The following is a 24986-nucleotide window of genomic DNA, read 5'->3' as shown; positions in this document are numbered from 1 at the left end:
TAATAGATTCTTATTCCTTTCTTCCCTCTTTGTCTTTCCACCTGCAGTGCCCTTCACTCCTTTCTTCCTGACAGACATCCCTTAATATTGGAAAAATTTAAATAAGATAATAGGTATTCCAAGCCAATGGATAGTTATGCTACAGGTTAAAGGAGATCTCCTAAGAGTGTCAGGAAAACAAGTTACTTTGGTCAGTTTGCCAAGATCTAGATTCTGATACCTTGGCTTGGGGGCCCATGCTCAGGACCCTTGTCAGGTCAAGTTTCAGGAGAAGTTACTTTTTGGAAGTGCTGGGGAAATGAGAGCTTGTACGAGGGCTGAACTGTGAAATCAGTAAAAGGACTATGGCTCTTCTTGCTGTTTTTTTTTAAGCCTGCTCAGGATTTCAAAATATGCATTTTTGGAAGACGCAAATATTCAGTCCATAATACTGGTGTATAAGTACTTTCAATCATGTAGCACAATGCAGAAAGGGAGGGAAATATCAAAATTATGCAACGCTTCTGAGTTGTCAAACATATGTACTACTTCTACAGATTTATGTTGTAGCCATAACACAGCCCAAACATTCCCCCTTACATCTTCTGTTGAATTTTAGTACAATACCCAGGATTTTTGCTTGTTTGTTTTTCACTTTCACCAGGTAGTGGTTGGTGAGATTTTTACAATCTAAGTACAATGCATGTTTTAATCCAATTTTTGGGTAATTGGGAGTGAATGAATTGTTACTGAAACATAGAATTTTAGAACTTGGTACACACACGATCGTCTGTGATTTATTTAATATATAATAGAGGTCAGTGAGACTCAGAATCACTTCACTGACTTTCCAAAGGTTACACAATTTATGGCAGACCAAACCAATTGATATCAATTTAGCTACTAGTATAGATGCTTATATATGTACAAAAGTTATGGCATTCATAATGTAAAGCTTAAACTTACTAAACAATATTATAGTGCATACAATATATTATATATGAAAATTGATACTTTTATTTAGGCTGCAGAAGGATAAGGACCAAAAGCACTTATTCTTAATATCGGGCTCTCTTTTTTCTGAAATCCATTTAGCACATTGCTTTTAATAGGCATTACAGACTCAGAGATATATAATTCCTAAGTGATCATTTCCCTAGATTTCTATTACTCAATTCTTAAGGTCTTCTAGTTGTGTTGAATTTTATTATAGATACGGTTATTAAAAAGTTTTGTTGATTTTTTTTTTTAATTTGAACTCCTTATTAGTGTTCCTTCTGTTGGAAAAAGGAAATCCTCCTGTATATATGCAGGCAATTACCAAGGAAGTCCGAATCCTTTCAAATGGTGCTTAGTATTTTGAAGCATAAAAGGTATAATATTCACTTTTTCAATTTTGAGGGTAATACTGACAGTTCTGTGACTACAGATCATTAACCCAAGGTGTACTTACATTTCTTTAAGTATTTAGGTCATATAAAAGCATACTGCTAATAGTGTTCTATCTTAATGGATTATAGTGGAAAATACAGTATGGGTTTCAAAATTAAAATTCTGAAGATGGTGAGGCGTATTTCTAAGGAAATGCAAGTAATTCAGTGTCAACATTGTGATGAACATTTTCTATCAAATCTATCATACTTTTCATTTTTCTTGTCATTGGTTTCTACCTCACATTTTAAAAAATATTTCACTGCACTTATAACATTACCATAAAAAGAGGGCTTCATGATCCTCGTTAGTCAATATGATTCATTAGAATTTAGATACTTTCAATATGAATGTTGCTATCAGATACATTTTCCCAAGACACTATTTTGTGCACATATTTTCCTCTTCAGGATTTATATTGCTCTCAAGATCAAATCTAAACATATGTCAGATTTTCAAGATCCTTCATAGCAGTTATGCAGATAAATCCTAAGTGAATGAATTTATGAATAAATCCATATTCATAAGTGTGATAATCTTTGTGTTTAACTTTAGGTTAATTCAATAAACATTTATTAAAATATTACTGTTGCCATCATTCTAATTTTTGCCTCTATTTCTATAATGCTAGTCTTCCAGCTTGGATGGCTAAAAATAATCTTTATTCATTATTTAAGGCTTATTCATGAAGCCCTGGTAGTGTATTTCATTCTACTGGGAACCCACCCTAACAACCATGTACATTTAGAGGTTTTTCTCCCTTTTCTCTGAATTACATAACAACTTATTATTTACTTTCCTAAATGAGCTTAAATTGTATCATGAATATGAAGTTATCATAAATTTATTGTCACTGTTTATATTATTTTAATATTTAATTTTAATATTATTTTAATTCAGTGTGTCTAGGTCACTTCAGGAAAATTTACTACTCTGAGAAAAATAAGTGGAAACTCATATCCTTGAATCAGTTTCTCTGAAACTACTAAAAGATGCAAAGTTTCACTCAAATCTTAAAAGTCACTCAGAATATCTTCCTGAAAGTTTTCTAAGTCTCATGTTGCTGATGAATGCATTTCCTTGTTTACTTTTTCAATTTATCAAACAAGAATAAAACAGTAATTAATGAAGAAGCAAGAGAAGAAGTTTAAAATTATATAACATGGTAGTTTAATGAATGCCATTTAATGTAACTGGTTTCTGTATTGACTTATGAAATCAATTAATATACCTTTTGAAAAGCCTTGTACTAATCAGGTATATCATTTTTATTTCATTATATATAGTCATTGTGGTTATTTCTACAGCACAGTGTGATTTAGTTAACTAGCTGGGAGTGTAACACCTTCAGATCAGGTTTGGCATACCTCATTTCTAGTTATCATTCCTTTCCATGAATGTAACCCACCATTAAATTAAAAAAAAAAGGCTACATTTTATTTTGCCTTTCTTGGCACAGCTGAAATTTTCTGTAGACTTTATATAAGTTTTCAAGATATCTACTGGGTGCTGGGAACCAGAAATCCTGATAAGGTACCTGACTCCATTGACATCACATAAATTTGTCAAAGATGTGTAATCTGGTCTCCCAGATCCTGATGCATTGCATTATCTGTCATACAAGAGGGACTGTCATTTGTTCTACCTTTTATGTGCTAGAATCTTCCATTGACTGAGTGACTTCAATTACTTTTTAGAAACAAAACCCTTTATTTATCTGGTCAAGAGTTTTTGTTCATTTCCAAAGTCTCAAGTAATTTGTTACAGGAGACTATCAGACAAATTAAAAATAAATTCTTTAGATATACTGATTATTTTTTTACAAAGAATACCATGTAGTATAATAATGTTTCTTTATTTTAAAAAATTCCTTTCTAGTTAAAAAAAAAATAGTGCTAGACTGCTCCAGACATATGTTTTTAAAAGTTATTTTGTAAAATAAGTTTATAAAATGGACATTTTCATTTCTTTACCTCAATGTCCATACACTATCACATCACTCATTATTGTATATAAATGCATTCATTAATAATTGTGGATGTGACTGAAAGTTTTTCACATGTTCTATTTTATAGAGAATATGCACAAGATACAGGTGAGGCTATTCTAACTAGCTTCTCGCTTCTCCTGCCACATCATACCATTTATAAGGAAAGGATCACATGAGGCCATTAGAGTGATTGAAATTGTTCTTCCTAAAGAAAATCTGATTGAAGTATATTTCACTGGTAGCTTAAAGAACGTCATCATCTTGTATAAATTGAACATGGCCCAGTATTTTGTTCTAACATCTTATTGGATTAAATAATATATTATCCATGACCTTCTTCATGTTCTAACATACTTGCAATGTATCCAGTATATTATCCTAGCTGTTGTTGCCATGTGTCTATTCCCAGGGCATTTCTTTCCTTCTCATTTCTTGACAATTTTTGTTCCTTGGTGAGAGAGAATAGCTCTCAACCACATTGACTGGTCTGATTTTAAATTTATGACTTGGTGGGTCCTTAATGCCACTCTGCAGTCACACTATATTCTGTAGTCCGTTCCCTCTTCTACCCTCCTAGCTGACTACTTAACCGCCTTTCCTCATACCGCTAACGTGTCTTCCATAATCCAAGGTCTTCTCAGTTGAAGACCTTGCCTCCCATTTCACTGAGAAAGTGGCTTTATTCAGAGGAGAACATCCATAGCCCCTCCACCACATCTGTACTTCCACCAGCACCTGCACCTTGTACCTAGCCTTCTGGCTTGGTAGTACAATGATCTTTTGAAGATCCTTATTCCCTGTGCTCTAATTATTTTTTGCACTAGATCCTGTCTTTTATTTCCTGCTCAAAGGTCTTCCTCCAGAAATCCCTTGTTTCCCCATCCCACCTCCCACCATCTCTTGCATCACTGATTTTTACTCTTTACTGGAGCATTTCATTAGCACACAGACCTGCTGTTATTTCTCTCACCTTAAAACAAAACAAAAAATACAACTTCTCTTGACCCAGCTTTACCCACAGCTACTGCTCTATTTTTCTGCTTCTCATTGTAGTCAGATTACTCAAAAAGAGTTACCTATACCTGCAGATAACTTTCAGTATCTGAGGTTAATAAATACTTGGTGTGGGAGGATCCCTGAGACAGTTTGAGGCTGTGAAACAAATCCAGTGTTTAGAAGAAAATGATAGATAATTCTACTTAATGAGTACACAGACTAATTATTGTAATGAAATATGTTTAATTAAAAAGAAGTCTGCTTTCTAATAATTATACTGACTGTACACCAGTTTGGAAAACCACAAAGATTGATAAAGACAATACACATAAAGGTTGCAGGGAAAGTTTACACAAGGAGGATAAATAAGTGTGTTTATAACTGTCGTTTAAAGTTAGCATTCTATATAGCACTCCTAGGCTCTTTTAATATACTTTGTCCTCTCAAACCCTATTAAACCCCTCCCAAGAAAGCTTTTGCTCTCACCACTCCACTAAAACTACACTGTGAAGTCATCAATTACCTGTATATTACTAAATCCGATGAATGCTTAATCCTCATGTTACTTGGCCTTGCAGTAGGGTATGACACTCTTGAGGACACCCTTCTTGATACCCTGTCTTAACTTGCCTCTCAGGATGTCCCTTCTTTTAGACTTCCTTTGCTAGCCCCTCTTGTACTAGATCTCCTAACTATTCATCCAGTCTCCCTGGATGACTTGGATTTAATTGTCATCTCTACACTACAACACCCAGTTGACAGCTCTGGCCTAGACCTCCCTACTCAGTATTCCACTTGAATATCCAAGTCCCTCAAACTTAACTTGCCTTTTCAGTTTTTTACCTAAAATTTAGTGTAGCTGTACCCTCCCCTATCTCAGCTCTGTCCTTCAGGTTGGTGAGCTGAAAAATCTTAGAATCATCCTCTTTTTCCCCCTCTTTCTCCCACATCCCATATTCAGTCCATCTAGAAGTCCTTTTGGCTCAAAATATCCAGCGCTGACGATTTCTCCTCATCACTGATAGTGGCTGGTACCAGGACTGTCTGGTCCTGGCCACCATCACCTCCCACTGGAATTGCTCCAATAGTTCTAACTGGCCTCCCTGCTTCCACCCTGCCTTCCAGCCTTAAAGTCTGTTCTTAAACAAAGAAAAGCCTGAAAAATCCTTTTCTAACATAAATGAGACCATATTATTACTTCAATAATAACCCTCAACAGCTTACACTCTTATTCAGGAAAAACCACTGAAGGCTTTTTAATGCCTTCAAGGTGTTGTGATTAGTTTCTCCCTTTCTTGTTTCATTTCTGCCCTTTCAGTTTCTTGAACCTGATATAGGACCTTTGCATTGCTGGGTCCCCCTGCCTGGGACATGCTTCCTCAGGATATCCATCTTGAGGACTTCCTCAAAGGACATTTTCTCAGAGAGGCTTACCCTGAAAACCCCAAACCCCTACTTCTCAATTTCCAGGGAACTGTGATTTCCCCTTATCCTGCTCTAATTTTTTCCCAAAAAACATCATCTTATAGCTTATCACATAATTTACCTCTTCTCTGTATTGCTTGTGGTTTCTTCCCCCACTTTGTAAGCTTCACAAAGGGCAGGGATTCTGTCCTTCTCATCTGGCATATAGTCAGTCAAATGATTTCCCTTTCTTTCAGCATCATTTCACTCCTGCTGCTTCTCAAAGGGAATAATGGTTCTGTTTCCAACAGTTAACTTGGACTCTCTCCATTTTAGGGGCCTGTTCCTTAGGATATTTCTCTCTGCATTTACCTTTTTAATCATATCTTTTTGTCCATTTTGTTTTCTTTTACTTGTTCTGTCTGCTAAGCTAATTTTAAGCATATGTATTTAATTTTCTGGTCTTCAAGTCTTCTTATCCCCTTTCTTATCTTTGGTCCTTTCTTAGCTATATTTCTATTTCTAGAAGATTTTTTTTCTCTGTCCTAGTTCTCCAATACTTTTATTCTTAACTAGTTACAGAAATCTTGCTTTTCCCTTGAAATATTTCCCATGAAAACTGTAGCACCAATTTCTACCCTCTATCTGTCCCTCTAATGTCCCCTCCATTCACCCTACAGGCAACCTAGATTGCCATGATTTGGATCTGCCCTTCACTCAACATTCTACTGAAATGAAGATTCCCTTTGACTTAAAGCTAGTATGAAATTACTTAGTGTTACAAATATGTATATAGTTTGTTTATTTTCAATATACTTTTCTATCTTCTATTTTAGAAAACTGCAAAAATATTTGTGTATACATTTATATATACGTATATATATATATATATATATTTATTATGCATTGAACTATTTTCTATTTTGTCCAGTTTTTCCTGAAAGCAAGCAATTTCTAGATCTTTCTCTATTGGGTATCTAAAATTGTTTCATATTCTTATCTTTAACAGGTCATTGCTTTAGTGATGGATATATTTACAGACGTGGACATTTTCAAAGAAATAGTGGAGGCATCAACTCGAGGGATATCTGTCTACATTCTGCTTGATGAGTCAAACTTCAGTCATTTCCTAAGTATGACTGAGAAACAGGGCTGTCAAGTTCAACGTCTCAGAGTAAATATTTCATGCTTTGTTTTGTTTTCTTCAACTATTTTATCTTTATCTCAGTCATTGAATGTAAGGCATGTTAAGTTATATTACTCTAAATGTACACCATATATTTAAGATGCTGACCACAGAAGGGGTCCCTTGTACTCTTCAGACTGTGACTTCACCATCTTCGTGATGGTTTTATAGGGTGCTTTTCTTGATCGTGGGGCACTTAAGCTTTTGAGTTAACTTTGCTGCCAGTCATAATTAATTTACAACCTTGAAATGACTGGCATGAGTGATAATCTTTCATTCAGCAGATATTGCTTGTCACAATCATTTAGCATAGTGTTTTCAGTGATGTTTGACTTATTAAAAGACAGGTGGATTTTACTCTTAGTTATTTTGTTATCATGCTACTATAACCTGAAAGGGGCTCTTGCAGTAGGACCCTAAGTGACTTATAGAACCATCCTGTGTAAATGATGTAAGTTATGTTAAAATATATTATTTTAAGTGACCATGTTCCTTCTTTTTTGGGTGGTGTTTTAAAATGTGCTTTTCACTATATTTGTTTTTGTTGTTATATGTTTTAAAAAATTATTTCATGTGTACTTTTTTGGTTACTAAGTTTTTACGATGACATATTTTACTTTTCAAGATATCCCCTTTCTAGCCATAATTTTTACTTTATATTTACATGCAATTCTAGAATATTCGAGTGCGGACAGTAAAAGGCCAAGATTATCTTTCCAAAACAGGAGCAAAATTTCATGGAAAAATGGAACAAAAATTTTTGTTAATTGACTGCCAGAAAGTTATGTATGGTTCCTACAGGTAAGATCATTGTGTTTACCTCCAGTATTATCAATCATTTACAGAATTTATAAGTTTAAAGTTTTAATGTAATCTGTTTAGTTATTTCTTAAAAATAAAAGAAGAACCCTTGCATGAAAAGCTTGGAAACTTGAATTTCAGTTCTGGCTGTGAAGTCATTGTGCAAGTCACATAACTTCCTTGGGCTTCAAGTTCTTCCTCCCCAAAATGAGAGCATTGACTTATATCTCAGGTTTCCTAAAGCTCTATATGCTAAAAGTGTTTTTGTTCCTTATGAAAACAGTATGAATCATAATAATTGTTCATAAAAATAGAAGCTATCACATTGAAGAACCTGCCTAATGGATTGCTCTTATTTTAGTATTATTGAGACTCTAATGATTATCATGTTGTCATCATAGGACTACTGAAAAATCATTGAAGAGTCTGGCTGTAAAAATGCCATGGTAGACACTAGGCAAGGTTTTTCAGCCCCAGATCTACTCTCTGGCATCTTTCTAGGGTACCACTGCTGGAATATATCTACTTCTATTCTAGCTTGGCTCTTATGTTTCACTCACAGTCCTTAAAACTTCTCTGCAAGGCAGTTGTTTTTATCTACATTTGATAAATGATGAAATGGAAGTTCTAGAAGGTTCAGTGACTTGCCCAAAACATCACAGTTAAGGGCCAAAATACAGTTCAGGTCTGGCAACCCAGTTTAGGTCCAGCTGATTCCAGAGTTTAAGTGCTGCCTTCAAACTCCCTTATAAATTCCAGGCATTGGTCCTGAATGGGATAACACAGTAAGGCTACATCAATAGGCAGATAAAAACACCAAAAACACGTGAACTGGAGAGGGGGAAGATGGCGGAAGAGTAAGACTCGGAGATCACCTTCCTCCCCACAGATACATCAGAAATACATCTACACATGGAACAACTCCTACAGAACACATCCTGAACGCTGGCAGAAGACCTCAGACCTCCCAAAAGGCAAGAAAGTCCCCACGTACCAGGGTAGGGCAAAAGAAAAAGAATAAACAGAGACAAAAGAACAGGGACAGGACCTACACCAGTGGGAGGGAGCTGTGAAGCAGGAAATGTTTCCACGCACTAGAAGCCCCTTCGCAGAGACTGCGGATGGTGGAGGGGGGAAGCTTCGGAGCCACGGAGGAGGGCACAGTAACAGGGGTGCGGAGGGTAAAGCAGAGAGGTTCCCGCACAGAGGATCGGTGCCAACCGGCACCCAACGGCCCAAGACTTGTCTGCTCACGCACTGGGGCGGGCGGGGCTGGGAGCTGAGGCTTGGGCTTCCGTTGGAGCACAGGGAGAGGACTGGCGGCATGAACACAGCCTGAAGGGGTTAGTGCACCACAGCTAGCCGGGAGGGAGTCCGGGAAAATGTCTGGACATGCCAAAGAGGCAAGAGACTTTTACTTCCCTCTTTGTTTCCTGGTGCGTGAGGAGAGGCGATTAAGAACAATGCTTAAAGGAACTCCAGAGACGGGCGCGAGCCATGGCTAAGAGTGCGGACCCCAGAGATGGGCATGAGACGCTAAGGCTGCTGCTGCCACCACCAGGAAACCTGTGTGCGAGCACAGGTCACTATCCACACACCCCTTCCGGGGAGGCTGTGCAGCCCGCCACAACCAGGGTCCCGGGATCCAGGTACAACTTACACGGGAGAACGCACGGCGTGCCTCAGGCTGGTGCAACGTCCCCCTGGCCTCTGACGCCGCAGGCTCGCCCCGCATCGTACCCCTCCCTCCACCCGGCCTGAGTGAGCCAGAGGCACCGAATCAACGGCTCCTTTAACCCCATCCTGTCCGAGTGAAAAACAGACGCCGGCCGGCGACCTACATGCAGAGGCGAGGCCAAATCCAAAGCTGAAACCCGGGAGCTGTGCGAACAAAGAAGAGAAAGGGAAATCTTTCCCAGCGGCCTCAGAAGCAGCGGATTAAAGCTCCACAATCAACTTGATGTACCCTGCATCTGTGGAATACATGAATAGACAACGAATCATCCCGAATTGAGGAGGTGGACTTTGAGAGCAAGATTTATTATTTTTTCACCTTTTCCCCTTTTTGTGAGTGTGTATGCGTACGCTTCTGTGTGACATTGTGTCTGTATAGCTTTCCTTTCACCATTTATCCTAGAGTTCTATCCATTGGGTTTTTTGTTTGTTTGTTTGTTTTCTAATTTTTAAAAAAAGTTTTTCTTAATAAGTATTTTTTATTTTAATAACTTTATCTTACTTTATTTTATTTTATCCTCTAATTTCTTTCTTTCTTTCTTTCTTTCTTTCTTTCTTTCTTTCTTTCTTCTTTCTTTCTACTTTTTCTCCCTTTTATTCTGAGCCGTGTGGATGAAAGGCTCTTGGTGCTGCAGCCAGGAGTCAGTGCTGTGCCTCTGAGGTGGGAGAGCCAACTTCAGGACACTGATCCACAAGAGACCTCCCAGCTCCATGTAATATCAAACAGCAAAAATCTCCCAGAGATCTCCATCTCAATACCAGCACTCAGCTTCACTCAATGACCAGCAAGCTACAGTGCTGGACACCCTATGCCAAAAAACTAGCAAGACAGGAACACAAACCCACCCATTAGCAGAGGGCTGCCTAAAATCATGATAAGTCCACAGACACCCCAAAACACACCACTAGACATGGACCTGGCCACCAGAAAGACAAGATCCAGCCTCATCCACCACAACACAGGCACTAGTCCCCTCCACCAGGAAGCCTACACAACCCACTGACCCAAATTTAGCCAGTGGGGACAGACACCCAAAAACAATGGAAACTACGAACCTGCAGCCTGCAAAAAGGAGACCCCAAACACAGTAAGATAAGCAAAATGAGAAGACAGAAAAACACACAGCAGATGAAGGAGCAAGATAAAAACCCACCAGACCTAAGAAATGAAGAGGAAATAGGCAGTCTACCTGAGAAAGAATTCATAATAATGATACTAAAGATGATCCAAAATCTTGGAAATACAACAGAGAAAATGCAAGAAACATTTAACAAGGACCTAGAAGAACTAAAGATGAAACAAGCAATGATGAACAACACAAAAAATGAAATTAAAAAATACTCTGGAAGGGATCAATGGCAGAATAACTGAAGCAGAAGAATGGATAAGTGACCTGGAAGATAAAATAGTGGAAATGACTACTGCAGAACAGAATAAAGAAAAAAGAATGAAGAGAACTGAGGACAGTCTCAGAGACCTCTGGAACAACATTAAACACACCAACATTTGAATTATAGGGGTTCCAGAAGAAGAAGAGAAAAAGAAAGGGAATGAGAAAATATTTGAAGAGATTATAGATGGAAACTTCCCTAATATGGGAAAGGAAATATTTAATCAAGTCCAGGAAACACACAGAGTCCCATACAGGATAAATCCAAAGAGAAACATGCCAAGACACATATTAATCAAACTGTCAAAAATTAAATACAAAGAAAACATATTAAAAGCAGCAAGGGAAAACCAACAAATAACACACACGGGAATCCCCATAAGGTTAAGAGCTGATCTTTCAGCAAAAACTCTGCAACCCAGAGGGACTGGCAGGACATATTTAAAGTGATGAAGGAGAAAAACCTACAACCAAGTTTACCCAGCAAGGATTGCATTCAGATTTGATAGAGAAATTAAACCTTTACAGACAAGCAAAAGCTGAGAGAGTTCAGCACCACAAAACCAGCTTTACAACAAATGCTAAAGGATCTTCTCCAGGCAAGAAACACAAGAGAAGGAAAAGGGCTACAATAACAAATCCAAAACAATTTAGAAAATGGGAATAGGAACATACATATCGATAATTACCTTAAATGTAAATGGATTAAATGCTCCCACCAAAAGACACAGACTGGATGAATGGATACAGAAACAAGAACCATATATATGCTGTCTACAAGAGACCCACTTCAGACCTAGAGACACATACAGACTGAAAGTAAGGGGATGGAAAAAGATATTCCATGCAAATGGAAACCAAAAGAAAGCTGGAGTAGTAATTCTCATATCAGACAAAATAGACTTTAAAATAAAGACTACTAGAAGACACAAAGAAGGACACTACTAATGATCAAGGGATCGATCCAAGAAGAAGATATAACAATTGTAAATATTTATGCACCGGATGTAGGGGCACCTCAATACATCAGGCAACTACTAACAGCCATAAAAGGGGAAATTGACAGTAACACATTCATAGTAGGGGACTTTAACACCCCACTTTCACCAATGGACAAATCATCCAAAATGAAAATAAATAAGGAAACACAAGCTTTAAATGATACATTAAACAAGATGGACTTAATTGATATTTTTAGGACATTCCATCCAAAAACAACAGAATACTCATTTTTCTCAAGTGCTCATAGAACATTCTCCAGGATACATCATATCTTGGGTCACAAATCAAGCCTTGGTAAATTTAAGAAGACTGAAATTGTATCAAGTATCTTTTCCAACCACAACGCTATGAGACTAGATACCAATTACAGGAAAAGATCTGTGAAAAATACAAACATATGGAGGCTAAACAATACACTACTTAATAACGAAGTGATCACTGAAGAAATCAAAGAGGAAATCAAAAAGTACCTAGAAACAAATGACAATGTAGACACGACGACCCAAAACCTATGGGATGCAGCAAAAGCAGTTCTAAGAGGGAAGTTTATAGCAATACAGTCCTACCTTAAGAAACAGGACACATCTTGAATAAACAACCTAACCTTGCACCTAAAGCAATTAGAGAAAGAAGAACAACAACAAAAAAAAAAAACCCCAAAGTTAGCAGAAGGAAAGAAATCATAAAAATCAGATCAGAAATAAATGAAAAAGACATGAAGGAAATGATAGCAAAGATCAATAAAACTAAAAGATGATTCTTTGAGAAGATAAACAAAATTGATAAACCATTAGCCAGACTCATCAAGAAAAAAAGGGTAAAGACTCAAATCAATTGTGTTAGAAATGAAGAAGAAGTAACACCTGACACTGCAGAAATACAGAAGATCATGAGAGATTAGTACAAGCACCTCTATGCCAATAAAATGGACAACCTAGAAGAAATGGACAAATTCTTAGAAATGCACAACCTGCCAAGACTGAATCAGGAAGAAATAGAAAATATGAACGGAACAATCACAAGCACTGAAATTGAAACTGTGATTAAAAATCTTCCAACAAACAAAAGCCCAGGACCAGATGGCTTCACAGGCGAATTCTATCAAACATTAAGAGAAAAGCTAACACCTACCCTTCTCAAACTCTTCCAAGATATAGCAGAGGGAGGATCACTCCCAAACTCATTCTTCGAGGCCACCATACCCTGATATCAAAATCACACAAGGATGTCACAAAGAAAGAAAACTACAGGCCAATATCACTGATGAACATAGATGCAAAAATCCTCAACAAAATACTAGCAAACAGAATCCAACAGCACATTAAAAGGATCATACACCATGATCAAGTGGGATTTATTCCAGGAATGCAAGGATTCTTCAATATATGCAAATCAATCAAAGTGATACACCATATTAACAAATTGAAGGAGAAAAACCATATGATCATCTCAATAGATGCAGAGAAAGCTTTCGACAAAATTCAGCACCTATTTATGATAAAAACCCTCCAGAAAGTAGGCATAGAGGGAACTTTCCTCAACATAATAAAGGCCATATATGACAAACCCACAGCCAACATCGTCCTCAGTGGTGAAAAACTGCAAGCATTTCCACTAAGATCAGGAACAAGAAAAGTTTGCCCACACTCACCATTCTTATTTAACATAGTTGTGGAAGTTTTAGCCACAGCAATCAGAGAAGAAAAAGAAATAAAAGGAATCCAAATCGGAAAAGAAGAAGTAAAGCTGTCACTGTTTGCAGATGACATGATACTACTATACATAGAGAATCCTAAAGATGCTACCAGAAAACTACTAGAGCTAATCAATGAATTTGGTAGAGTAGCAGGATACAAAATTAATGCACAGAAGTCTCTGGCATTCCTATACACTAATGATGAAAAATCTGAAAGTGAAATCAAGAAAACACTCCCATTTACCACTGCAACAAAAAGAATAAAATATTTAGGAATAAACCTACTGAAGGAGACAAAAGACCTGTATGCAGAAAATTATAAGACACTGCTGAAAGAAATTAAAGATGATACAAATAGATGGGGAGGTAGACCATGCTCTTGGATTGGAAGAATCAACGTTGTGAAAATGACTATACTATCCAAAGCAATCCACGGATTCAATGCAATCCCTATCAAACTAACACTGGCATTTTCACCAAAATACAACAAAAAATTTCACAATTTGTATCGAAACACATAAGAACCCGAATAGCCAAAGCAATCTTTAGAACGAAAAACAGAGCTGGAGGAATCAGGCTCCCTGACTTCAGACTATACTACAAAGCTACAGTAATCAAGACAGCATGGTACTGGCAAAAAACCAGAAAGATAGATCTATGGAACAGGATAGAAAGCCCAGAGATAAACCCACACACATATGGTCACCTTATCTTTGATCAAGGAGGCAGGAATGTACAGTGGAGAAAGGACAGCCTCTTCAATAAGTGGTGCTGGGAAAACTGGACAGGTAGATGTAAAAGTATGAGATTAGAACACTCCCTAACCCCATACCCAAAAATAAGCTCAAAATGGATTAAAAAACTTAAATATAAGGCCAGAAACTATCAAACTCTTAGAGGAAAACATAGGCAGAACACTCTGTGACATAAATCACAAGATCCTTTTTAACCCACTTCCTAGAGAAATGGAAATAAAAATAAACAAATGGGATCTAATGAAACCTCAAAGCTTTTGCACAGCAAAGGAAACCATAAACAAGACCAAAAGACAACCCTCAGAATGGGAGAAAATATTTGCAAATGAGGCAACTGACAAAGGATTAATCTCCAAAATTTACAAGCCGCTCATGCAGCTCAATAACAAAAAATACAAACAACCTAATCCAAAAATGGGCAGAAAACCTAAATAGACATTTCTCCAAAGATATACAGATTGCCAACAAACACATGAAAGAATGCTCAATATCATTAATCATTAGAGAAATGCAAATCAAAACTACAATGAGATATCATCTCACACCAGTCAGAATGGCCATCATCAAAAAATCTAGAAACAATAAATGCTGGAGAGGGTGTGGAGAAAACGGAACACTCTTGCACTGCTGGTGGGAATGTGAATTGGTACAGCCACTATGGAGAACAATATGGAGGTTCCTTAAAAAAACTACAAATAGAACTACCATATGACCCAGCAATCCCACTACTGAGCATATACCCTGAGAAAACCATAATTCAAAAAGTGTCATGTACCAAAATGTTCATTGAAGCTCTATTTACAATAGCCAAGAGATGGAAACAACCTAAGTGTCCATCATCAGATGAATGGGTAAAGAAGATGTGGCACATATATACAATGGAATATTATTCAGCCATAAAAAGAAACGAAATTGATTTATTTGTAGTGATTTGGATGGACCTAGAGTCTGTCATACAGAGTGAAGTAAGTCAGAAAGAGAAAGACAAATACCGTATGCTAACACATATATATGGAATCTAAGAAAAAAGAAAAAATGTCATGAAGAACCTATGGGTAAGACGGGAATAAAGACACAGACCTACTAGAGAATGCCCTTGAGGATACAGGGAGGGGGTAGGGTAAGCTGTGACAAAGTGAGAGAGTGGCATGGACATATATACACTACCAAACGTAGAATAGATAGCTAGTGGGAAGCAGCCGCATAGCACAGGGAAATCAACTCGGTGCTTGTGACCACCTAGAGGGTTGGGATAGGGAGGGTAGTAGGGAGGGAGAAGCAAGAGGGAAGAGATATGGGAACATATGTATATGTATAACTGATTCACTTTTTTATAAAGCAGAAACTAACAAACCATTGTAAAGCAATTATACTGCAATAATGATGTAAAAAAAAATCAATCAATATAATTCATCATGATAACAGACCAGGAAAAAAAAAAAAAAACACGTGAAGTCCTAGGTCACTCAATACTAAAGCCTGCAGGAAGCAGCCAGGAGAGCTGTGGATGTCAACAGGACAATGTGAGGGCAAATTTTGCCTCTTCTCTTAAGAACTTAAAAAGTCCACAAGAAGGAGGTAACTCATTGAATAGGGTGGCCGTGGACAAGTTACTTAACTTGGTTGCCCTTTAGTTTCCTCCTCTCTAAAAGGAGGATAATAATAGAACCTACTTTGTGTCGTAAGAATTAAATGAGTTAATTCATCCAAAGCCCCTAATGTCAACTGCTATTTTAGGCCTGTTTTAACTGTTAATATTTGCTAAATTTCTCTTTGAGCTCAGGGACCCTATATTGAAAATCCTTTTAGGAATTTTAAAAGAAAATGTGTTAAGAGCAGAAGTTACAACTAGTGCTTGAAATTAATGAATTCTTTTAAAGACTCATTATTTGTGTTTCTATTTAGTCAGACCCACTTGTTTTTAGAGGGGTTTTAATTGAAATTTTAATTAAAATAGGAGTTCACTTGACTTATAAAATGGTGTTTATTATTCTCATCATAATGAGTACTTTCTATTTTTATTATTTAACTTGACTTTGAAGATTATCTTCAACAATAAATTCACATCAATTTTGTCTTACTAGGTATTAACAGGTGATATCTGTTGAGATGACTGTAAATGAGCTACTTTAAAATTGGTGTTGGAAAAAACAAACAAACAAACAGCAACAGAAACTCTTTATCTTCTTATCTATATCATAAACCAGAGGCAAAATTTAAGTTGCTGTTTGTGTAAGTGAATATGGAATACATAGGACCACAGATTATTAAAATTCATCAAAACAATTATCTAACAACTCTACTCTCTTTATTATTTCATGTTAATTTTAAATATACTTCTTTTAAAAAAAATTGATGGTTTTCAGCCCTTGTCATTTTTGCTTTTTTCTGACTAATAATTATGGATTTTTCTTATTGTTACCAAATATAAGAGGATCTGGTGGAACTGTTATGAACCAGTCTTTGTAGAAACTGGTTAAAAATGTACTCTCCCTTTTAGGTAAAAGCAGCCTTTATCTCTGCTGTTTTAGTATTGCCATTGTTTTCCTTGTAGGCAAATTCAGAATGCCTTCTTCTTTAATTCAAATTTCTTAGCCATAAAACTTCTTGAAATGCTAAATGCCCAACATTTCTAGAGAGGTCTGGCATCTGTACTCACCATGTCATACACTGTGTGACAGCTCACATGTGACAAGGACAGTTTTATCAGGAAAACACAACAGGTGTTTTGCTACATCTTGATACTAACAATGAAGAGATAAAACACATAATTTTTTATCAATGTTTGTAAATCAGATTTTGAATTGGATACCCTCATTTGAAATTGTCATAGGAAAACCTGGAAGTTATACACTGCTGTTTATGATATTTTATGTATTTTAGATTATTGTTCTGCACATTCTTTTAATATTTCCATCTGCCCTCTGTTATTATCTTCCCTGTATAAACAGTAAGCTCCTTTATTGTGGAGAATGGCTCTGTCTCCTCTTTCTTTCGTATAAACCCCATTATATCATGTACATTTTTTGAGACATAGCATATTAGCAATGGCCTTTTCAGCTCAGTTACTCTCTATGTTACATTATCAAGATTTTCTAAAATAAGATTTTAAATTATATATGAAACTTCAAGATAACTGTTGCCTCTAAACTTCAGGAGAGAGATTTGAAGTTCCACAAAGTACTATAAAGTAATTACAAACTTCAATCCCCTAGCAGTTGTATTCTACATGGAAAGGTCTTAATTGGCATTCTGATTGGCATGGTTTGTAAGTACTGAATTTACTGTATATACTTAGTGAAGTGAAGGATGCCCTTAGTGGCTGAAGCTGCTGCCACAAATCCTGTCTGTTTCCAAACCCTGGCACCTAAATTACATTTACACTTAAGCCACAGAGATGAAATACACGCATTAGCACAGATGATCTTGCATCATGACATGCTAGGACCATAAGGAATTGTAGCGAATTATGCTGTCCTTATCCTCATTCTTGCTGGGAGGAAACTGAGGTCCAAGTTCATGCGGAATAGACAGCTTGGCAGAGGCTCTCAACTTTTCCTCCAATACCAGCTTGCCTGCACCCTGCCAGGATGTTGTATATGGAATATAATGTCATATTTTACTCCATAAAATCTTAGTAGGCAGAGATGAAAAATGCACACCAGGCTTTTCTTTGTACTTCTTGAAATTATGGATGGATTGAAAGCCAGAACTTGTGTTGCTTTGTTATTTAACATATGAATATGGGAGTGGGGAGACATGTACTGCAAGCATATAATGACTGAAAATGTTCTAAATTATGGTAGTTAAGGAAAATAAACAAAAATACTCTTTTGTCAACATTAAATGACACTTTTCTTAATAGAGCTAAATATTGTCAGCACAATTAAAATTTGCCTATTTTGATTTTTTTTTCCCAGCTACATGTGGTCATTTGAAAAAGCACACCTCAGCATGGTTCAGATAATCACAGGACAACTTGTTGAGTCCTTTGATGAAGAATTTAGGACTCTCTATGCCAGGTCCTCTGTCCCCAGCTCATTTGCATGGGAAGAATCAGCAAGGGTGAAGCACAGCAAAGCACTCTGGGAGAATGGCATTTACCAGCATTCAGTGTCTTCCTTAGCTTCCATTTCCAGCCAAAGAAACCTTTTTGGTACACAAGACAAAATTCATAAACTAGATTCTAGCTACTTCAAAAACAGAGGGATATATACTCTCAATGAACGTGACAGATATAACATAAGAAATCATGCATACAGACCTCATTTTGTTTCCAACTTTAATGATCCAATCCGTCAGCATCAACACAGTCAGATAAATGAAAATTGGAAGAGGCATAGTTATGCTGGGGAACAGCCAGAAACAGCACCATACCTGCTGCTTCACAGGGCTCTGAATCGAACCGTTAATGCTCCCTATAATTGGAAAAGGCCTTCAGATAGTCTCAGTGTGGCATCCTCATCACAGGGAGGCTATGCAGGCCACCAGAACACACCTGCCCAGAGTTTTGCTGACCGACTTGCCCAGAGGAAGACGACAAACCTTCCAGAAAGGAATTCCAACGTGCGGAAGTCTTTTAACGGGACAGATAATCATATTCGCTTTTTGCAACAACACATGCCAAACCTTGAACATACCACCAAGTCATTCTTGCGTAACTGGAGAATTGAATCCTACTTAAATGATCATTCAGAAGCTTCTTGTGATTCCAATGGATCCGTTCTAGGTGACCGGTTTGAGGGCTACGACGGTCCTGAGAATTTGAAAGCCAATACCGTTTATACTCACTCTCGGCTTCGTTCTTCTTTTGTGTTTAAACCCACTTTACCTGAGCAACAGGAAGTTAACAGTTGTACAACTGATTCCTCAAATTCAACAGTCATTGGTTCCCAGGGAAATGACACTCCTAAAAAGATCCCAGACACCCCAACAGGCGCACAGCATCCGACAGACAAACCCTCACAGGAATCAACCCCCAAGCTCCCGTTGCAGTCAGAGGCACCAAAAACGCACACCCTACAGGTTCCCGAAAGGAACCTGGCAGTTTTAATCCCAACTACAAATGGCCCTACGGACTCAAACAAACATTTATGTACAACCTTGTCTGTAAATAAGCAGACAGAAAACCTAAAGAATCAACAAAATGAGAATCTGCTTAAAAGGCGAAGTTTCCCATTCACTGACCACTCAAAAGCCAATTTAAATCATGGAAATAGTAAGCATTATGTGTATAGTACACTTACCAGGAATCGAATTAGACAACCAGAAAAAACTAAAGAGGATTTGTTAAAAAGTTCTAGAAGTGTTCATAATGTGACCCATGCCATGGAAGAGGATGAGGAAGAGGTTACCAAGAGAGACCCTCCAAGTGGCACTGCTATCAGATCAATTTCCATTGCTGCTTTGCTTGATGAGAATAAAGAAGAACCCAACAAAGAACTCACTTCCAAGAAAGAAGTGAAGGGTTCCCCAAGTTTTTTGAAAAAGGGCTCTCTGAAGTTAAGGTCATTACTTAGCCTTACCCCAGAAAAGAAAGAAAATCTATCCAAAAATAAAGCACCTGCCTTTTATAGAATGTGTAGTAGTTCTGACACTTTAGTTTCTGAGGCTGAAGAGAATCAAAAACAAAAAAAATCAGAACCCAAAATTGATTCATCTCCTAGAAGAAAACATTCTTCTTCATCCAGCTCTCCAGGCAGCATCCACAAGGGTAAGGAAGATGTAGCAGTTCGTTCATCTCAGGGGATACATTCTTCATCTGATGAAAGTAACAAAACTATACCTTCTTCAGGTCCAGTTGAAAGCAAGTTCTTGGAAAAAGCAGGAGATGCCTCTGCCCCGAGATTCAACACTGAGCAGATCCAGTACCGAGATTCGAAGGAGATTAAAGCAATTGTTGTTCCTGAAAGAAAACCAGCTTCTTCTCCAAGACCAAAGCCCAATGATGAGCTTATAAGAACTCATTCAATTGACCGGCGTGTTTACAGTCGTTTTGAGCCATTTTGTAGTATTGAAAGCTCTATTCAGCCAACAAGCAACATGCCAAATACCAGTACACACCACCCAGAAATGAAATCCTCAACTATGGGCAATAGTTATGGCAGGTCCAGCCCAATGCTTAATTACAACACTGGTGTTTACCACTCATATCAGCCAAATGAAAACAAGTTTCGAGGACTTATACAGAAGTTTGGAAACTTCATAAACAAAAATAAATGAAATACTGTAACTACAAATAGACTTTAAAATACAAAATAAATATGGCTATAAATATTTGTCCAAAGAACATTGTAGATTTTTTTTTGTAATATCCTAATAGATTTCTATGGGGGTGGAATTTTGGGTGTGAAGTATATGTTTACCAACTTACTAATGTATAGTAAAGTTATTGTTCTGTGTGATAAATTTAGTTGTGCTTAATTACACTATAGATGGAATGTCCATAAATACATGATTTTTAAATGGTAATAGTAAGACAAATGTAATGAAATTGTTGTCTTCAGACTGAAGATCTTCTTAAGTCTTAAATGGAAACTTTGGTGGAGAGATGGTATATGGATTTTAACCATTCATTGCAAATGCTTTCCTTATTAAAATGGATCATGGATCATAACGCTGTCAATGGTCCTTTATAGTACATCTTTGTGGGGTTTTCATAACTTCAAATTATGAGAAAATAGGACAAAGCCTTTGTGGTTTTTAATTACCTTTAAATTCTATGAGATAACTTGTATTTTATTAATGTTTTATTAACTTTTCTGTGGAACTGGTTGGGCAACAACAGTACAATTTAAACCATATAGCACAGCACATTTTTTATTTTATCTGAGGTGTTTGCAAAGTATCAACCTCAGGTAGTTCAAGTACATCATAGAAATTTATTTTCAGGATGTGCTTATTTCCACTCTGGACAAAGGGAGCCTGTACTGCACTCCACCCATCAGCTGCTGAACTTTTATTGTCATTCTTTCCTTCAAACTTATAGCAAGCCAACAGGAATTTGGAAAACCTGAATTATTCCTCTCTTTTTTCTAATACAAAGAAGGTTTTAGAAATGTAAACTTCTACATAAATTTTTATCTTGGATTAGTACGACAGTGCTTAGGTGTTTTGCTTGCAAAAGTCTTTGTTCTTTTCTATACTGTGCCAAATACACTCTGACTGCATAGTATTTTCTTGAGAGAACCCTGATGAAAATGAGGAGAAGTGCTATCTGGCTTGTTTCTTCCATGACCTTGGGGGCCTCATTGAAAGTTTTAAATCTTTCTATATCTTAATTTGATGATGATATGCAGTTCATAAGATACACTTTGCCTTTCTTAGAGTAATGAAATAAAAGCTCTATATCCATTACAGAGACTTTAACTTGGCTTTATTTCATCCACAAAGAACAGAATTCAAGAAACAATGCATCATTTGAGAAGTGGAAAGTGTTTCTATGAAACTTTTTTTTTTTTCGTTACCCGACCCGGGATTGAGCCCATGCCCCCTGCAGTGGAGTCTTAACCACTGGACCACCAAGGAAATCCCCTATGACACTTTGAATATATGGTTTAACACCTTCTAAGTTGCTATATGAGGCAGCATGTTGTTTTCAAAATTCAAGATTGAGTCAAATATTAATATCTACGTCTATACTAAGTAATTAAAATAACGATATTGAAATATCTATGTCATTAAAAAAATTTCCACAGTATTTTAAAACCATGATAAGAAACATGTCAGGAAAATACATGACAGCAGCAGAAGAAAACCTAACATTCATAGACCAGGTCCTCAGCTAGAATCTAAAGTCCCCACGGCACTATTTTGCAGCTACCATTGTCCTCATTATTTACAGGTGATAATTGCGACACTGAGACTCAGAGAAGTAATGCCCCAAACCACATCACCAGTGAGTCATGGTACTAAAGTGTCTATAACATTATCACATCCTATTACCTCCCCAATGTGTTCAACACCTGCCTCACCCAAACTGTTGAGAATTAAATGAGAGAACATTTATATTTCCTGACTCAACAACGATCAGCTAGCAAAGGTTTCGTTGTCTTTCTCTTTTGCTCTCTTTAAGAGTTGCAGAAATATATATCTAACTGTACAACAATAGCATTTTATATACACAAATCCAGAATATGGTACTCAATGTCACATCATTCATAAAAGTAGATTTTAAAACTCCTGCTATAACATAGGGAATTTCCAAGTACTACGATGTGGGAGTTGCTTGTTTTGGAAAGCTGAGTGTAAAAGATTGGAAAATTTGCACACTTCCTAATAATTTAACAGCATAAATGTAAACATTAAGAGTGAACAGTCATTTTTCACAGGAAAAGTAGCCAAGTATATTTACAAAAAAAAATGTATTTTTTAAGAAAATGGCCTTTGGAATGTGTAGTTCCTTATAATCAAATAAGGAATTCAGTCACAATAAGAAAAGTGTTTCTAACTGTTAGCGTTTTAAATTTTAGAGTCATCTGGCAATTGTATGATCTTCACAGATTAGTATCAGATTATTAAAAAGCATTAGAATTGAGGTTTAATGAGTGAGAGAGGTTTTTCATTTTGCTCTTAGAAAAATTCACTTCTGTGATTCTGGACCATAGTCATTTACTGATTTATCAAAGGAGAATCTGGAGTTAACCAAACCAGATTGATTTTAATATTACCCATTCTTTGTTATAGTGAGATAGGGCATCTTTCAGAGTGAAGGGGCTAATGGGCTGTCGTTAGGCAGCTCTGAAATTGGAAGTCCTGAAATTTACAGCAATGCAACTGAAACTGCACAAAGCTGAAATTACATAAAGACTATAGAGTTTTAATCAGTTTAATTATATGCAAAAGCCTGTTGCCTTTTTGTACAGCAGCTGCCATCATTTCTGGAAACACAGATAGCTTTTAAGTAGTTCCTAAGTTCCTCCTCTCCCTGGTAGGGTTGGAAGCCCAGGGTTTCATTCCATCCACCTGTGACGGGTAGCTTGGGCTTTTTCATGGCAGATATATTCCCCTCTGCCTCTTTTCTTATTATTATTCTATTTTTTTCCTCCAGAAATATCTATATGTCAGCATCTATACACAGTAACTTTCCAAAGTTTCTGAGGCTGAGAAACTCCACAGGGTTAAGACTGAGCAAGCATACAATGCTTCAGATAATTTACTCAGGGTTTTGAATTTTCAACAGACACACCCAAGCTTCATGGAGGTAATCATTTCAAGCAATATATTTTCTTTTTCTCCCCATATTAATTTTGGTGGAAAGATAATGTCACTTAGATGCAATTTTATATTAAAGTTTGGTGAGGCAATTTTTACTCTCTACATAGGACATTAGTTTGTAAGCAGAAACTCAGAAAATTAGGTACGATTTCAAAGTAGCTATTGACAGTTTCAGAATAGTTTAAGTGCCTGTATCCTGAACACACTGCTATCCCTCTGCTTCAGGGATTGGGATTGGCCACAATTCTGATGCAATGTGTTGAGGTCTGGGTATATGGTGGCCATCTACATTTGTGGAAACAAATATCTTATTTAATCTAGATGACATCTAGTGTGACCCAGATAAGGTTGAACTATGGCTGCACTCAACTATAACTTTACTCAAGATTTTCCAATTATTCAACTACTATCCCACAGATATTTGTCTTTTGTGGATATCTGTTGATTCTTAATGTGCCTATGGCTAAGAAGTATAAATTAGAATCATTGTTTTACATAATGTGTGACCTATGTGTGATGCTGTTTTTTTTTTAAAAGTTTATCATAAGATTCATTTGGTTCTAGAATATTTAAAAAGAAAAAGACAAAATTATAAACCAGAGAGTCAACTTTTTATATATGTGCAATGTTAGCAAATATTCTTCCAAATTAACTTTTGTTATTAGATTTAATAAGTGAATATTAAATAATTTTGTACAAAATCTATGCATCAAGTTGTTTATTTTTTATCTTCATACCCTGGATTTTGCCACTGACACTGATGTTTTTCACTTAGTTATTATGTAATGAATTTAGATTTTTACACATTTTAAAATATTTCTCCATAAATTTTGAAATAATCTCTTAAATGCTTAATTTTTTTTTGAATTAACCATTTCATTTAATAATTTATCCACATTTGATATCCAGTGACAGTATTCTTCCCTTAACAGTATCACATACACTCATTCTCTTTCTATTTCTACTGGAATATAGTAGTTATTTTAAATAACTTGTGACTTTGAAAAATAGAGACTATTTTGTTAAAATATTGATAGCTGATTTTTGTAGAATTTTGTAGCATTTAGTTTGAGTAAGATATTCTGAATGTGCATTTGTATTACATCAGTTAGTGACATTATACAACCTGGAATCTGAAAGTTACTTATAACTCAAAATGCATTTTCCTTAGGGGAAAAAAATGTCCCTTATATCACAGATTAAGATGCCATTGAATTAAATAGTGACCTTTTAAAGGCAAATGTGATTTTTAAGTAGGTAACAAAAATTTTAAATAGTTAAGTAAAAACAAACTTTGACTTTTTTTACATTCACCATAAATGTCGATGTTTAAGAAAATTCTGGTTCAATGGAATAGTATGGGACATAGATGAGGTTTTACTTTTATGGCCATCCTAAAGGAAAC

The 24986-nt window shown here is 36.5% G+C and overlaps 1 protein-coding gene across 2 annotated transcripts in view; it reads left to right on the top strand.

Moving 5' to 3' along the window:
- Nucleotides 1–22713, top strand: part of FAM83B (family with sequence similarity 83 member B) — an 84840-nt gene extending 62127 nt beyond the window's left edge. The window contains exons 2-4 of one of the 2 annotated variants that reach the window (XM_060162522.1): nucleotides 6810–6974; nucleotides 7663–7787; nucleotides 18286–22713. In XM_060162522.1, the coding sequence (XP_060018505.1) occupies nucleotides 6825–6974; nucleotides 7663–7787; nucleotides 18286–20587 (2577 nt within the window). In that variant the 5' untranslated portion in view covers nucleotides 6810–6824 and the 3' untranslated portion in view covers nucleotides 20588–22713. The remainder of the gene's footprint in view (nucleotides 1–6809; nucleotides 6975–7662; nucleotides 7788–18285) is intronic. The other variant, XM_060162521.1, reaches the window with a different exon arrangement.
- Nucleotides 22714–24986: the final 2273 nt, after the last annotated feature.

Source organism: Lagenorhynchus albirostris, chromosome 10, assembly GCF_949774975.1.
Source record: "Lagenorhynchus albirostris chromosome 10, mLagAlb1.1, whole genome shotgun sequence".
Lineage (NCBI taxonomy): Eukaryota > Metazoa > Chordata > Mammalia > Artiodactyla > Delphinidae > Lagenorhynchus > Lagenorhynchus albirostris.
This window is presented reverse-complemented; position numbering and strand designations above follow the sequence as displayed.